Raw genomic sequence first — 18,550 nt, forward strand, 5'->3', positions numbered from 1 at the left:
TTACTCGTAACTATATTGTTCAAATAAATAACTCACAAAACACGCGTGACCATTTATTCTTGTATCGGTACGATTCGGACGAGTGAGTTAACTTACGGACAAACAACAACAATACTTGGTTTTAGGTTTCAGGTAATGGGATAGATGTGCATACTGCTTCAAAGTTACTACAAACGCTATATTCAAGCAAAATTATTTTATCGAAACAACAAGCCATTTTTTAAAAGGTAAAATCCGCTTAAAGGTAGTTTAACGAATGCAATATAACTGCTGGGTAAAGTGCACGCGAAAAAAAAGCAGGAGTTTTAACAAAATGAAAACACGTTTTTGCATTTGTCACAAAGTTGGGTTTAGGTTTAAATTTTTAATTTTTATCCTACAAAAGATATCTAAAATTAAAAAATACCTAATTTTAAGATTGGGCCTTTGGGTGCTGACAAGTGGAATTTACGACAAATCACAGAGTAAAAACATTAACGTTTGAATTTTTTCAAAAAAAAATATGTGTGCTGGACTGCTGGTGTTTCGAATTTACTTCTTGGCTAACAGCTGCTTCATGTCAGCGATGGCTTCCAGTAGCTTCTCGCCAAACATCTTCGAGCTGGTGCTTTCGCAGCTACGGTAGCTGGTGATGTGAATTGTGCCTGCAAAAAACACATTCTATATATTTTATGCATGTATTCCAACTGGATCTTCGATTGCGTTATTCCAAAGCTCATTTGGCAGAAGGCCATAACGAAATATCTGCTAACAAGGGTTGACGAATGAATAAAGAGATATTCGAAACGTTAAAAATGCTACCTACTTCTATATGGGCTTGAGTTCAACGCGATGATAGTAAAAAAACAGGAATATATAACGTTTCTTCACCGTCGATTAAACATACTGTAAGATGGGGTGATCCAACCATAGGTAGTTTATCCATGCACCGAGCCACATTGTTTTTAATTATATATTAGCGTACACAATGCAGAGGAGATGATACCACGTATATACCCATAAACTAAAAAATAAACTTTGAAACCTTAAAAAGTTTGATAAGTAAACAAATATAAGAACCGCAATAATATTGTGGGTCTAAAAATGTTCACAATCGTGGATAACCCTGTGGTAGAAAATGTTAAAACGTTATGAATTTGAGTTCCTTAGCTGACCACTTTCTCATATTAAATTAGTAAATACAATTGGACTGCATTTTCCTTTAAAAGAAGCAGTACGCTTGTGCACCATGACTGTTGTTCACCCGGCCCAAATAAAACGTCCAGATAGATGAAAACGTCCAGACAAGGATGGGCATTTCAGAGAACTGTGACCAGGTAATGCCCACAATCAGCATTCACCAAGACGCAAGCAAGAGTTTTTACTTACAAAAGTTTTCACCAAGGAACAGGTAGAACACCCCGTAGCCGTCTTCACACTGCGGGGAGAAGGCGCCACCTGCTGGATAGCAGGTCATCTTTTCGGAGAGCTTCCGATCGAAAGTGAATGGTGCTTGCGAGGTTGAAAGCTGGTCCAAGTCGGTGAAGATCTGGAAAAGGATTTCTTACTAGTATATTTCCAGCGTACGACAAAGCTTGCAACCCTTTTTTCGCGGTGGCCCAAAAACGAACGCGTAAGTACTATACAACAGCGAAGTTTGGCGACCCAATTATCTTCACTGAACTTTATGTAAGCGAACAAAACCCTAAGAAACTAATCAGTGCGAATTTAATTATTATCAGCAAAGTCTTGATCGTATTGCCTCCAAAATATTTTCACGTTTGGAGATTATTTTTTGGAATCAATCTCAATATATCTAACAATGTGAACTATTGCTATTGGCGACACAAAATAACGGCGACCAAACATTTTTTTAAGAAACAGAAGGCATTTACGCATCTAAAAGAATCATTTGTGACCTCAGAGTAAAAAATTAAAAAGTATTTTGTGATTACACAGTGGAGTATGGACAATAAGCAATAATGCAAAAATTATATTTTTGGAATACTGTAAAACCTACAGTATGACCATCTAAAAAAGTCAGTAATTGTCCACTTGACCTTATTCTAGAATTCTAGATAATAGTGAATAGGAGAACATTGATCGTCTCCAACTAATCTGACAGGTCAAAGTATGAGACAAATTTAGAAACCCTCCAACTTAGACATACCTTCCTTTCGAACAGTTTGGGCTTTATTCCGAGGAACTTTGAGGCGACTTGTAGACCGAACATGTGACGGTCGGCTCCTAGACCATTCATGGCGTCCAATTTGTAATTGTGGTGGTATGCCATCGCGTCCTTTAGGTGTTTCATACATTCAGAACGCGGCACGCTGGGGTCGTCCATCGCCTAAACAGTAATTAAAAGTAAATATTAACGTCAGTAGAAAGAGAGTGGCCCAAATAATAGATAAAAGATTCATTCTTTTATTAGCAAACGTTTCGGCAATTTCTTTTGCCATCATCAGTGCAGTAAGTGAGACTAAGATAAAAACGAGTCACTATATATACGCTCGGACGTTTTAGAACGTTATATAAACGGAAAAAGAAAGTCGCAAAGTAATGGAGATGAGAACTGCAACGAAAAATTACATCCGTAAGGCGAAAGTAGGGCAAAGATAAGACAATGAGGTCAATGGGAAGCAACAGATACACGTAAGAGGGAATTAGTAATAAATTAAAAATAAAATATGAACACGACGATGGAATTGCGCGAATATACCATTTAAGTATTAAACAAATACAGGGGGACTGAGACCGTGTCAACATTGAGAGCGGGATTGTGCTGCTGTATAAGCAGCGACTCCAACATTTTTCGTTGCAGTTCTTATCTCCGTTACTTTGCGACTTTCTTTTTCTGTTTATATAACGTTCTAAAACGTCCGAGCGTATATATAGTGACTCGTTTTTATCTTAGTCTCACTTACTGCACTGATGATGGCAAAAGAAATTGCCGAAACGTTTGCTAATAAAAGAATGAATCTTTTATCTATTATTTGGGCCACTCTCTTTCTACTGAAGATAATCAACAGATCCGTGTTTAGTGTTCCTAAATATTAACGTTTTTGGATGCTTATACAACGTATATTTTTTTTTTTAATTCAACGTATTTTTTCTATACATTGCTCACTAAATTTGGCAATATAGATCAATTTTATTTTTCCAAAGAATGCCATCACAGGTAAATATGTTCGATAACAATATTTATGATTTGTCCTCCATCACAGGTAAATGGAAGTAATTAACTTTAACAACATCTACTGTACTTTTGAGATTACGACCTAAATGACTTCTCCAATTCTTATTTCTGAGAAGAAGGAATTGTTTTGGATCAAAGATTATACACATCCATTTGGGCAAATCAAGGCTTTTAAATACACTGCTTTTAAAGACAGGAATAGATGACCGAATAAATAAAGATGGAAAAAGGGTGTAGTGTACATTGGTTAGTACTTTACTAAGATGGCGCTAATGCAATCAGTAAATCTTGTCAAATTTATCAAACAAAGCTTTTTTACCACTGGCGTGCGTGCGTGCGTGCGTGGTACCAATAAATCACAAAGTCAATAAAAAAGCGATTGCGTATAGCGTTTTAATCAAATGTATATCATGAACGTTATCGTCGGGATTTTGATTCGCACGGTCGACCATTCGCATGTACTGGCGCCAATGCGTGACATTGATTTTCAATTTAGTTTTCTTCAATATAAATCGGTCAAGCGACAGGTGTTAAAAAGTAATAAAATGCTTCTAATTGCGTCAAACCAGGTCATCTTTAGTTAAATATACTCAAAAAATTCGCTTCAGTAGGATATATTTAAAAAATAAATATACTTTAACCAGACACCTAAGCAATGCCCTCGTTGTTCAAAGCCAAACAAAACACCAATATAATGATTTATTTAGGATTGCCAATATTTTTTCTTTTGCGAAACATTGAGAGGTTTTTTACAGTGTTAGTGTATCACATATGGCAATAATATTATAACTATGTTTAGTTAACAGCTGATTATTTAAGGCAAAAGCATACCGTGTTTGGTCCTCGGAATATTTTCTGAGATGCTGGTAATTTAGGACCAAACTGATCTAGTTAATCAGACAAAAAAATATTTACAAACCTTTGTGAAGACAAGTGAGTGGACAGATGCAGTACGAATCGTCTCGGTTCGGCCGTATTTGAAAAATCTGCAAAAAAATTAGGCGACATATAAAACCAAAAAATCCAGGTTTTGTCGATATAAAATTTGACAATAAATTATAATCAGTTAGACTAATTAAAAAACGATGTGAGTTAACTAGCCATTCAATTCCATGTAAATGATTATTCATAAAGAGTGTGCTACTGCGGGACTCATTTCCCATAGTCGCAGGTAGAAAATCAGATTTTAAAAATAATAATAGAAATATAAACTGGACTTGATGGCACCAAAGAGTAAACAGGCCGATTAGTATCCGCAAAATTTCAAAAAAATAAATAAAAGCAAACATCGCAAAGATGTTGTATAATGCAGTGCTTTTCAACCGGGTGTATTATACACCCCACAGGGTATACCAAAATTGTTAAAGGGTGTTCTACATTGATGGGGTGTACTAGGGTGTAAAAGATACCACATTACAATCGGACTATGATTAGGAATTATGATATATAAACAGGTTTATTACCAGACTGACTGGAGAACCGGTTCTCAACCAGTGGGCCATGGTGGCCCATGAAAACTTTTAGGTTGGCCAAAGACGAATTTAAAAAGCTAGATTTATTGATGAATTTATTTTCATTTATATCACTATCCTAATTTTACAGGAATAATGGTTTGGGAAGGAATCGAGAAGGAATGTAAACTTATTGTTCAGAAGCAAGTACCTACCTCATTACTGTACGGTTGAATAAATAATCTGTTTCGATATATGTTCTGTTATTTTTTGTTCTAAACCTTTTTTATAGTTTGTTCTTTCCTAAACAAATATTGGGTCGCAGAATTTTTGTGCAAAGAAAACGGACCACGAAAGAAAAAAGTTGAGAACCACTGGACTGGAGTGTACAATATACATGGCACAACATTATTTAAGCGATACGTAGTTTGTGATACTATATTCTATTTGTGACATCATAACTAAATATTTCTCTTGCAATTGTTACTATGAGGTACTTACTAGTTCTTCATAACAGTTAATAGTTTTTTTTACAGCACAACAGGGTTCAGTGCATTGCGTGGACTGGGGTGTACAAGTTCTTCAGTAAAGGTAAAAGTGTGTACTGTCCCCAAAATGGTTGACAAGCACTGGTTTGATGTACGTTAACAACTAACATATAGCAGCGATCAGTAAAACGTCGCAATAAAAGCTTCAGTTATGACTCTGGTCGTGTGATATCAGTTTTGCAACGACCAGAATACGCAACAAACTATTTGCAAACAGCGACGTCCGCATTACGGCATTATACGCTTGCCGCAAAACGTTGAACAGCTCAGCTGAACATTAAAGGGAAACGTTTTGCATAATCAAAACACGGTCTCATCTTCCCTACTTAGTAAAAACAGAGGAAAAGACCACGTAAGACAACGTAAAACGGGAGGGCCTACTTTTTTTTTAAATGTATCTATGCTGATAACGGAAAACGTGCACACTTCGTAGCAGTTTTACGACCATAAAAAAATTACATTAATGTTTGCTACCTATACATGTTTAACTTGCTTCACTATTTCCATACCTTATGAGTTAAGACTCAACAAAAGGGCTATAGAAAGGAGACGTCAAACCTGTACCGAGCAGTATGTCATCGAATAGTCGAACTGCTGGTCGTACCTGGTCATTGCCGTTTCGTATGTCTTGGGAGTTTTCTTGTACAGACGGTAGAAAGTAAGCTGGAGAGCCATTTGCATGAAACTGTCCGGGCTAACCCGAAGCTTCTTGACGGAGCTCTTGCCCTGGCCCAACTTCAGCACGCAAACATCGAGGTTCGCTGCCTGCAAAACGTTGTACAGGACGGTCAACGATCGATAGGTTGAACTTGTAGAGGGAAATTCTTGCCGTCGTTTGGCTAAGCACGTTTGAAAAATTGCAAAGCCAAAAAGGTTAAGTAGATCGACAGCATTGTAATTAAGATATATCGATAAGAACTTGTATCATCGTGAGTTAATGTGACTGACAAGCAAATCAAAGCATCACTTTTAAAAGGTGGGACGCAATTGTTATCATCTGAGTTTTTATAGTTGGAGAAAAACTCCGATGATAACAATTTTGGCTTTGCAATTTATCATCAAGCTACATTACAGATCCGTGCATAGTATACCCAAGTTTAAACAAGTTAGCCAAATTACTGCATCCAGAAGGGGCAACTATAGCTATAAGTATAGTGTCAAAAATGTGGACCCGCGTTCGACTTCTTACCAATGACGACATTAGTTTAGGACAAGCCGCTTTAGGTTATGTCAAGTTGAAAAGTATAATTATGTTTACGTAATTTTATTATCTTCAAGAGTTTTTTTTATGAAAAAAATTAAATGACTAAAATTGGTTTGCTCGACATTTTCTGAATATAATTCGAAAACAAGACAGCATAAAATATTTTGTAATTGCTTTTTTAACGGCACTTTCTTACAAATTAATTGAAAGACTAACTAAAATATTTTCAATACGTGAAGTAATCCAAAGACTTCGTAAATTTTTTTTTAAAGGTCGTGTTTGTCTAATGCTATAACGGGTAATCAGGTGGAACTATATAGGTAAAGACAAATTGTATTGCATTTTCGACAAGCTTTCGCTAAAAGAAAGCTTTTTTTCGCTTTCCCTAAACAACCTCGCTAAAGTTTTGTGGCAACCATGTATCTTGGCTTCGAATTTAGATTTCGCGTCTAAAAAAATAAACAATTTTAAGTGATAAGTTTTGACATAATAGCGTGTCGTGCTAAACGTAGGTTAGGTCACAAGTTGTTCGTTGACACTAGTGCACACGTTTAAATTGTATTTGGTCTACAAACAAAGTCCGCCAGACTTTACTGGGATCTATTTAAAAGGTGGATAACAATGCGCTTTGGCTGTAACCAAGGTTTGTGCTTTACTTACAATCTGCTGAAAAGCCAGTTCGCATTTCGGGATAATATTGTTAAACGACGACAGGTCCCATTCTATCCGGGTCGGCACAGGAATCTCTGGGTGCTCCGTACTGCCTTTGGCCACCGGGTAGCCGTTATCGTCATAGGCTGAGTTGCACGTGATGTACTCCAAAGCACGACCGAATAACTGTAAAGGTTTGGGTTTGTCCAAGTAATATATCTCTGTCGGGTTTATCGAAACTTTATTGATTTGATTATATATTGATTACTACTTAATGAGCGACTGAAACTGAACGACTGAACCTAAAAAATATTATAAAAAATGTTAAAAAACCTTTTTAATTTGTTGTTTAGGTTAAAATTTTACCTTAAGTTATTTTATATTCGCACCAGACGAACATTTCTGTTTATAACTGTGTTTTAGCTTCAGGAGCATGTCTCGCAGTTTGTCGCCGGTTAAAAGAATTAACCGGTTTACTAAAGAAAATAAATAAGAATTAGGTGCATGCTTTTCTAATGAAATGACCAATAAACGATTGAACTATACTCAGAGTTGTGCCACGTGTAAGTACAACCACCAGCACTAGCAATTTGCATCTATTGTTACGTAAATAAAACAAAGTGGCCGTAACAATGACCGAGTTTGAACAATTTTGCGATACTAGCATGTTTTGGTTTGCACCAGAACCAATGTGTGATTCATTTAATGCGAAAATCATCAAGTCATGCTTGAGCGGAATAAAAACACTGCATCGCAGCCGGGCGATTATCTAATTCATACAAAAAAAACAAAAAAACAAAAAAACAATATTTCTGCAAAGCATAGCTACAAATCTGCTTTAAATAAATTGATGTAAACTGTTCGTAGAATCACTCTGTGGATGACAGAAGAGTATGACAGTTAAATACCTACAATCATTTTATGACCCATCAGTATTTGCAATGCCAATTCAGGCTCTGACGTTATTCATTCGATAGACGCTTTCTTTTTAGTGGCTTGCTGTTTTATAAGCACGGCAGGTAAAACTAAATCATGTAATGTGCACAACATACGAAGGGAGCACAAGTTATGTAAGCCACACACAACAACTCAATGTGTAAAATGAATGGCAAAATAAAACTTTCAACAGAACCTAAAATATCAACCCTGCATTGAGGCATTATTTACGTTTTTTCTAAAACTTATAAACAAATGAATGATACTAGAACCGTTCTTATCGCTATGCAAGTGTTAAACCAACTTTACTTTGCAGCGAAACAAATGTCATAAACCAGTATTGAAGAAAATCTACAGCAATGTTCGGTGCCCTTAATGTTTATAACAAAATAGATCTTGCAGGACGCTTTGCTTTATTGTGTCGTGCATTGGCATATTCGAATCCACATGAGATTGATAACAGACTTTTTAGCCGGGGTCGCACCAGTGATGCAGTGCACGGACGAAGAATCAGTTTTACAAGGCTCGCACGGAGAAAGTTCGTCGTACAAGGCTTCAATCTGCCGGCACTTCCGGTCGAATTAACTGTATCAATAACACGCTTTACGTACCGTGCCGTCCGCTGTTGAGTGTTCCGCGTTGCCGCCGGAGACCCCATTCTCGTAGATTATGCAAGTGAGCGACTTGTCTAACCACCTGCTATGGCCGTTTCCGAACAGATTGGCGTGGCATTCTTCGGTCAAATTCTGACGAAAGGGTGACGGGTTAATTTGAAGGTTGGGCTATCGAAGAAAATGATCCGCGTTCTATTTGAATTTGGAGTAACTAAATACCAACAAGACACTAATTTCCGAATATTGTTAAATCATGTCCAAGTAATTCAGCGGAAACTACTGAACACCCAATAGACAACAAACACAATAGATTTTTTCATTTTTTATGGGTAAGGCTATTATTAAAGGAGGGGTGAAAAACAATTTTGGGTGTTAATTTTAGAAAGCATGCAAAAATGTGTAAAAAAGATTCTACGTTATTATATATAGTAAGGCAAGCTATTCCCCGTATTGGCATTGTGTTCCGTTTAGGAGGGAGGAAATGAAATTTCGGTCTGGTCTGGTATGACAGTGCAGGACGTGATGTAAATATATTTACCACCCATTAACAAATATTACGGAAATCTACTGATATGGGAAAACTGTAAAACAACTAGAGGTACAGTTGTACATTCAATACAAGAAATAATATATATATATATATATATATCCGTTTTAAAAACAAAGTACATAAAAGGCTTCACCACAGTAGTCTTAGTAATGTAAGCGTAACTAAACACTTGGAAAGTCATGTCGGAAAAAGTTACGTCCACAACATGGCGGGATACACCAAAATGATTTGGTTGAAAATATACAACTGTCGAACGAAAGATCTTAAGAATTGATTGGCCTACTTTGGGGCTGCAGTCTTCCAGCACGAGATGAAACAGGGCACTTTCAACCTCTTCTAAGTAAACGCTGTTTCGTGGGTGGGCCATCAACTTTTTCCTTTCCTAAAAGGGCAGCTGGAGTATTTGACAAGACAAACAATATACACAGTCATATAAATGCGTTTCATCAATTTTGTTTTAATTTAAATATTACAACGATTTATATAAAAAGACAACCAATCACAAGAAACTCAACTAAAGTTGAATCAAGAGAAATTAGGATTATTTCTCCAAGACTCCTATAAGTTATATTCAGTCACAAATTTTTTTTGCCGATTCATTTTATTCACCTGCGCCCAAACAGTTCTATTTTGTGTTGTAAAGACTGACGGATTCCATTGGGTAGTTTTCACGTCCTCAGTTTCTTTGAGTATTGCTTCCAGAACTTTCTGGATTTCCATGGGAGAAAGCACTGTGTGTTCGCCGAACTGGTCAGTAGTGTGAACCTCCATTCGAAACATGATGCCTTTTCTGAATAAAAATAAAAAAGCATACTACATAATAAAGGTTAGTAAAATTGTGTGACACAGACACAATCACAATTTTAGTACATAATACGAACATTTATAACCAAAGGTCTTGAATTAGTTTAAACATACAATGTGTAAAATACAAGTTGTACCAATATGGAACTGTTTTTTCGGCTGAAATGTTAGTGTTGTAGAAGACAGCTCAATTTATTAGACTTTTATTTGTGGTTAAATTAAAAAAAAAATTAATTGAAAATTTACCTGAAAACAATTATGTGATTGGAATTATCATAACGTTTCAATTCATCCATAGCATGTCCAGGTAATCGGTTGGCAGCATACAAGTAGCGGTAACGATCGCAACATATTGGTACCACGTCTTGGACAAGCAGAGGTGGCAACTAAAATGAAATACGGTTATGAAATCACTTGACTTTCAATAATACTGTTTTTAAGTTTTATAGGTAAAGCTAAATTAACAGTAGGTTAAAAACCCGACATTATCTGCTTAAACAATGATATTCAAAGAGAAACATAAATATGTAAAATAAAAAACATAAATATGTAAATATTTGACATGACATCAAATAGATTAAAAGGTTATGTCAACAACAGGGTGTTCAGTATAGCACGTAGCCTACACAAATTGTTTTGCTCCCAAACCTTTTTGATCCCCCTTTTAGGACATAGGCGTAGCCAGGGGGGGGGGGGTCTAAGGGGCCATGCCCCCCAAAAAAATTATAAATATTTTACTCTTTATAATTTGTTTTCTAGCATTTATGAGCAGTACCACAACATTTGATCACAGGCATGCCACACCTTCCATTGTCTGGCACTGTTACGTGAAAAACGATGTAGTTAATATAACATTGACTATACATTAATGTACTTTTACCACTTTTAGACAGTTTTTGCCCATTGGATGTTTTTTTGAGTATTGCGTTAACACTAAGTCCGCTACTGCTCGAAACGGTTTGCTAGCATTGTTATTTGTGTTCGTTACGGCAGTTAATACGTAGGTAAAAGCTAAACAAAAAATTTCAACTTTTTGGCCCCCCCTCAAAATTTCGGCTGACTACGCCACTGTTTTAGGATGCCAATCAATTTTATAATAGTAGGATGCATCCGGACTCCAATACAAACAATAACAGGATTGTTAGTTTGGGAAAGCCATTTGCTTTGTAAAAAATCAACCATAGTGTCCTTCAGAATGCAAACAGGCCTTGAAGCTAACAAACATTATGGCAGTGGCAAGGTCCAAATCTACTGAAAGTGACGCACAGTTTACATAAAAGGCAAACAATTGAAGGACTCCAGAAAAAGCCACGTCTTACAAGTATGTACAAAGCAATTTACTATAAAAAGTAAAGTTGACATACTGTCCTTGAGGTGATAAGGTCATATAACTTAACATTGTGGTAAACAATGTTGGCGGCTCTGGCACACTGAGGACGCTGTTCCACACTAGACAAGTCCTTTTTTTTCAATGCTCCACTTTGGATAAAGTTTGAGTACACTGAATAAATGTATGTTTATTTCAAACAAAATCGGCTTGGTGTAAAATTAATTGAAATAGATATTGTAAACTTACAAAGCGAACTTCTGTTGACAAGATAAGCATATTTGTCCCACAAGTCAGCAATCCAATTCTCTTCAGTTTTATATCTGTTTAAGAAGGATTTGTGTGTTCATCAAGTTAGGCTATAGGCAAGATGACAAAGTAATGTTTTTCATATAACCTTTTTTGTAACACTTTTTGCAAAGCTACACCTTCACCCTTTTCAAAATTGTCCATTTCAGTTTTGATTTCTTCAAATTCATCTTTTGCAACTAGCGGTTGAACAACATCCAGCATTCTAAGCAATGTTATGAAAACATAGTATGTTGCATTCCATTTTTTAACATTTCCTTATTGTGTACTTTGTATATATACACCAAATACAGGGTTGGGATTTCGCACTCGCACGCTCGCTAATGCGAGTGTAAATTACTCCGGTCGAGTGTTGATTGACACCCACTTGCCCAAATGGCGAGTGGCTTAGGCGAGATATTTAAGTTGGTAGAGGACAATTTGTGATAAGCACCACTACTTAGCGAAATATTACTCAGCCCCAGTCATTTCCTTAAACACTAATGGCGCAAATACATTCAACACTACACAATTTAATAAGGTTAATCAAAGGTGACGTTCGAAGTAATGCTCCCAATAAAGACTCTTTGTCCCGTTTTAAATAAAATCGTTTACCGGCAAACAATCAAATACGTCATTTCTCCAGTGGCAAATAGTTATGTTATGAGGTTTATTGTTTAACTTAAACGTTGCTAATTTTTAAATGTTTAACCCAGTCGTAAACGAATTTGGAAAGCTGTATTATTTTTGTATTTATTAAATTGTTTGTATAAGAATTTATAATGCAATGTCCTATAGTAATATTTGTAAGCAGTGTTTTTAAGATGTTTTAAGTGACCGAAACGGTCCACTGTACACTACGGTATTTTATACTTATGTAACTACAGCTAGCTCGAGTAGCTCTTAAATCAGGTTGTAAATATTGTCAGTGTTATTTTTTCATTAAAGATTGTAAAAAAAATATTTCGGCTAAAGGAAATGTTTACATTGTTTTAAGCGTAAACTTTTATGGGTCATTAATTGGTTCATCCATGATGGAAACCAACGACCAGACTTTTATCAAAACTAATGTTTTCGTATAGAAGCCACAAGACAGGTTAACAATAACCCAAGAAATGACCGCGCTATAGGACGGAAATTTGCAGACGGCGTGCCAGCATTTTTGGCGACTGTTATTTCGTCTGGGCGAGTGCTAATTGATGGCCGCTCACCCAACTGGCAAGTGCAAATTTTTGCTCAGAAACAACCCTCAAATACATGAATATTTTAATGATAAATACTTTGTTGTATCACAGACATGTTTTGTATCGCTATTAAACATGAAATTATTACTTATCGGATTACAGAATTACTACACATTTTGTATGAGTGAGTTGTTGCTTAATGTTACTGTTTTACTAAGTTTTTTGTAGTTCGAAAGCATGCAAAAAGAAAATATACTTCTTGCATGTGTAGACCAGGGAAGGAAGAGGGTACTTTGGAAGGACATGTTGGAAGCTTAAAAGAAACCTCTTTCTTGGCAGAAAACTTGACAATGAAACAAACCAACACTGCAAAAATAAAAACAAACAATGAATAGGCCTTACTTTTGTAAAATAAAATGACATATACATAGCTTACACAATGAGTAATATCTTAACATAATTATTATTAGTTACACAGCCTTTTAAATTCACAAGTTTATGCGAATATTGCAATCTATAATGAATACATATATATATATATAAATATATTCCTTTAGTCAAAGCAATAACTTAGTTATACCCAGGTTATCTTGCTCTTTGGAAAGTACACCCAGTCCCTGCAACAAATGAACATTTAGTTTCACTTCATAAACAAAAAACTTGAAAAAGCGATTTACAGATTTTAAATCAGGACAAACACGCAAATTAACTTAGTTTTATGTGGTTTAAAGCACACCTTTGTAAAAACGTATACCTATATTTAAGAAGCTGGCGAATCACTTCCCATCGTAGCTCAGCAATAAATGTCCAGAAAATTAGCCCTGCCAGGAAACCACCAATCGCAGCAGTCAGCTTAGCTGCAGGCAAGCGGGTGTGTGCCGGGAAGGGGTATTCTGTATCCTCTGGAGCAAGTTGGGTCACGGTTCGATCTAGGTCGGCATGAAAACCAGTGGCAAATATGGCGGCCATGACCGCCCCTATTATGTTCACGTACAACAGCTCCGACTTATCTTGTAGTCGGGCAGCATAAGATTGCTGCTGCATGGCTGCTTTCATGTTTTTAGCTCTACTCAAACAAACAAGCATATTTATCATCTGACGATTTTCGGCAAAGGATAACACGGCATGTGTGATTCAAAGCAAAACAGATAATACTACATTTTTAAGGAAGGGGCTGTTCACCCGGACACAACTAAGTAGTTAAAATCGAAATATGACTAACGGGTGCCGGCCTAAAAGAGCGATCCGGCCAAATAGCATATTGGCACCCCTGAGGCTATTTACTCTGCTTACAACGTAATTGAAAACAATTTTCGAACAAAATCATTGAAATTAAGGACTCAGAAAAATTAAATCTAATACTACCACCATCCAAGCCTAAACGCTAACCCCAACCCTAACCCTGTGGGTTAGACCACAAATAAAGAATATGTATTGCGTATAAACAAACGAGAATCAGTACTTGGTTTACTTATGGTACAGTCAATAATTTTACCTCAGTAAACTTACGCAATTGACTCCGCTTGCGAACAATATAGGCCAGGCCTATCTATATATGTAACTGCTGGGTTTAAAGATTTTCACTGTTTCTTATGTAGCCTACACCGGCATGATGTTAATAGTTACTATAGTTCATACTAGTTCGTGCGACACATAATACGACTAGGAAATCGGTCATTCGACGAACAAATTTACAACACGCGGCGGGAAGGCAATATGACATGAGGCGTACAGCCGGACAAGCTGTTCACAGAATGACCAGAGTTTGACCCGATAAAACATTGTTCGTTGGACGGCATTGTCCTCGTTGTTGATTGGCTTTTTGCAGCAGAATTCAGGAGATGTGGTGGACCCACCAAGACGTAGATAACTGCGTTATTGTCCGGCTAGACCAGGGGCGGGCAACATACGGCCTGCGGGCCGGATTCGGCCCGCGATAAGATTTTGAGCGGCCCGCAGACAGTTTCCGGTTTTACATGATAATGTGGCCATCAAAATTAAAGCGAACTGAAACAAATTCTACCAAAAAGCCGAACAAGATTACCACGAGGCGAAAGTTTATTCTAAATCGGCTTAAAAATAGATGTTTAAAGAGATGACCTGTAATATAGTGTTGATTGTGATTATGGGATATTAAATATATTCAGCAAAGAACATAAAAAAATACCAATACCATTACAATTTAACTAATCCTTAGTCGTACAATTTTAACTCAACGTTAAGGTGTTTTTTGTTTTTTGAAATTGTAGGAATGAAAAATTATAACAAGAACAAGTTTATTAAAATATCCGAGCCACCTTTCGTAGTTGTTGTTTCTTAATTCATTATACAGTTTAATGTTATTTGCAGCTAGTTGTTTGAATGCCAGCACCTATCTAATCATTTTAATGACTATTTTGCCACTTTTTAACGCAATTTCAACATAAAAATAGCTGTAACGTCATTGACACCCACTCTGCATAGTCACAAACCAGTGAGATCAAGCAACCAATTTGATTAAATTTTACAAGTTTGCTGGTTTTATGTACAATACGTTGCAGCTATTTTATCTACTTTTACCCTTGGATATAAATGGCCTGCATTAGGCAATTTTACGCGTCATAAAACCATATTTTGCGGGGCTACAGGCTTAGACAACCGTGGGTTGCGAGCCACATGTGCTTTTTATATAGCCTACTGCACGTCTTGCCTAAGTCGTCGCCAATTTTGTAATGTGTGTCCCTGACAGTTAACAAAGCACGTTAAAGAGGAAATAACGCACTTGGTCTTCTAGTTGACTACCCCGATATACAAGCTTAAATAGTACATTTTATAATAATATTTGTTTGTTAAGAGAAGTTTTGTAAACAAAAAAAATGTGGCTGTTGCGTGTTTATTTCGTGATACTATAAAATGTTATAAAGACCCCTTGTCCGGGTTTGGCGCCCCTAAATTAAGAAAAGGCTTACAATGCCCCCCTGTAACTCCTTAACGCCCACAAGGGGGCGTGTTCTTAAAACTGTTTATTTATTAAAACAGATAAAACATAAAATCATTTCTTAAAATCTTTCAGAAATATATATTACGCCTATAAGGCATTTTCAGTTTCTACAAAAGACCGCCCACATTGGCACATTTCCTCACAAATTTTAAAGGTATGTCGAGGATGAAGACTGGGAATACAATTGGTTCATCGAGTCCATGTGGTAAATGTGCTCTTTGTGACAATTTTGGTGAACACCAAACCATGTGCCACACACTACTGTTTTAACTAAACACAGGTAGTGTGCAGCTAAGTCAAAATTTGACGTGTAGCTATTACGGCATTTATGTGGCCACCTGCAAGAAGTGGGACAAGCAGTATGTCGGTCAAACTAAATCCAAGTTTTCCACACGTTGGAATGCTCATCGAGCAACTTGGAAGACGTTTGATTATTCGGCCAACAACGACCGAGCTGCGCTCTTACGGCACTATGCTGATCAACATACCACACTGCAAAGAAAGCCGCACTTATACCAATGTTTTGTTGTTGTATTTGCACAAATGCCACCAGTCAGTCTTTTGGATATTTTTGAAGATAAATGGCTTAATAAAATCTAAGCCGAAATAAATATCCAAAAAATGATACTACCACGCGTAATGTAATTTTTTGCCCAGGGCTTGTTTTTGACCCGCTTTATTTCTTTCCATAAATGATAGCTCTGCGACACCGTTTGATAACATGCTTATCAGTTGCGTGACTTTTCTCTTTCTTTCCGTTTTTTTTCACGTTGTAGTTTGATGCCATTCGCTAGTTGCTGCTTTTGCATCTGACATCTGCAGGTGTTTAATGATTTTAGACCTATACGCAATCCTACCATTTATTTTATGTATTTTACTTTTTAATTACTAATATTGGCATTTTTACATGTTTGTTTTTGTACAGAAACTGACGATGCCTTATAGGCGTAATATATATTTCTGAAAGATTTTAAGAAATGATTTTATGTTTTATCTGTTTTAATAAATAAACAGTTTTAAGAACTTTAGATACAAGGACAAGAATCTTTCTTTTACATTTTGTTGTCCGCTGGAGATCCTTGCTTTTCTAAAGTGTTTTAGCTTTCTGACAAGTGTTTTATCTCGCCTATTTTTTTTTCCTTCGCGCTCGCTTTGTTGTGTCGTTATATAAAAAAAATTCTAGGATAACGAAAAAAAAGAAAAAAAGAATCTCGTTTCGCACAAAGCGCGTTGGTAGTCGAAGAGCTTAAGCTGAACTGCTCCTTAGGGTTCGAGAATCCCCTATAGTTATCGATCTGGTTCGTTGTTGCTGAACAATATGTGTAAAAATACTTACACCGGCGATTAACAACATGCAAATACACAGGAAATGTCTAGCCCACAATGCAGAAATAAAGCCGTAAAACACGTAATTTTAATATAGAAAGGCAAAGCCGTCAGTCAAATGCTTAGGAGTCTATCGCTCTAAAATACTAAAATTGAGGAAGCGAAAAGGTGCTAACTCTTAAACTCGACAACAAACTTACCGCCTTGTCCATGTTTTTTTTTTAACCTTGGCGTGAAGGTTAAACTAAAAAGTTACACTATGCAAGCATGTACCCCAAATGGCCATGTGACGGTATCTCAGCCGTCTGCAAGGTAAAAGGCATCACGTAGGTGGCCTTAAAAATAATCAGGATTTTTGCCCAGGACACAAACAAAATGGTCAGGTTGTTCTAGGTGTGATATCTTTGATCAAACACCGTAAACCATATAGGACCAGACGGCAGGTTAGCCGCAAAATGTAAGGCGCTTTCAAAAGCACAACTTCTGTAAGTGTGAGAGATAAATATATATATCCGTTTATTGGCTTAGAGATTATTTTACAAAAGAAGAACTTTTTTACGTAAGGTTTTTAACTTAACAAAAAGAAACGTAATTTTGCAAAATGACTGAACAGCTGTGCGGTAAATTTAGCTTAGCTCAATGACGGTTTCAAATCTGCATTGCATGACCGATGGTAAATCAGATATGTAAACAAGTCATTTGAAATTACTTAAGTTTCATTAAAGTACTTAGTAAAATAACTTAATTTCGTTAAATTACTGATATAAAAATACAACAACAAACCATTAAAATTGATTAACTCGTCAAATTATGAGTAATAGGCTAACCCAACCGAAAAATAACAAAAAACAATGTTCAGCAATCGTATCGATTTAATTGCAAAAATGAAATAAATAACTCATTTCTATTAAAGAGTTAAATAAAACTGTTTAATTTCAACCCAAGTCATTTAGCTGTTGCCGAAACGACTTTAGTCAAGTCATTTAAAAACTGTCACTTAATTCATTATAATTATAGGGCGATTGTTTTTTGACTTGTCAAAAAAAGTCAAAATTTAAACGTTAGGTCAAAATTTGTCAAAATTATTTTAGGTCAAAATCGATTAAAATGCACATCAAATCGTTTACAAAATTAAAAAACTATAGTCAGATTTTTGAAATTGTCTTAACTTTTTGTCATAAAATATTATAGTTTGGAGTTATATTCAATGACATTTTAACTATAGTTTTTAAGATATTAGCGAATTGAGATAATTTAGGCACCGTATTAATTTGAAGCTATAGGTTGCATTTTATCTTAAGAAACAGCCTATATTAAATGTTGCAGTAAGTCTATCTGCACTAAAACCACAAGAATGAGCAACAGGTAAAGACACAATAAGGTTAGCTAAATAAAGAAGTGCTGCATAAATCTATTCTTTTTCATAAATTCAACACAATGTGTATTCTTATGCTGCTTTTTGGTTATGGATAAAAGTGCATAACTGAGTGTAATATGTTATGTGTTTGA

The 18,550-nt window shown here is 36.1% G+C and overlaps 1 protein-coding gene across 1 annotated transcript; it reads right to left on the minus strand.

Annotated features, from left to right (window-relative positions):
- Positions 1-531: 531 nt before the first annotated feature.
- On the minus strand, positions 532-13,779 carry LOC146138283 (carnitine O-palmitoyltransferase 1, liver isoform-like). The gene is made up of 16 exons (XM_083394237.1): positions 13,490-13,779; positions 13,316-13,352; positions 12,992-13,101; positions 11,661-11,777; positions 11,513-11,586; positions 11,301-11,437; positions 10,183-10,322; positions 9,742-9,922; positions 9,416-9,514; positions 8,580-8,714; positions 7,042-7,218; positions 5,782-5,942; positions 4,098-4,164; positions 2,150-2,329; positions 1,369-1,528; positions 532-644 (listed from the first exon to the last, which is right to left on the minus strand). Exons 1-16 carry the CDS (start codon positions 13,777-13,779, stop codon positions 532-534), a joined length of 2,178 nt encoding a protein of 725 aa, XP_083250363.1.
- Between the last annotated feature and the right edge of the window lie 4,771 nt (positions 13,780-18,550).

This window comes from Ascidiella aspersa, chromosome 7, assembly GCF_963924565.1.
Source record: "Ascidiella aspersa chromosome 7, kaAscAspe10.2, whole genome shotgun sequence".
NCBI classification, from domain to species: Eukaryota; Metazoa; Chordata; class Ascidiacea; order Phlebobranchia; family Ascidiidae; genus Ascidiella; species Ascidiella aspersa.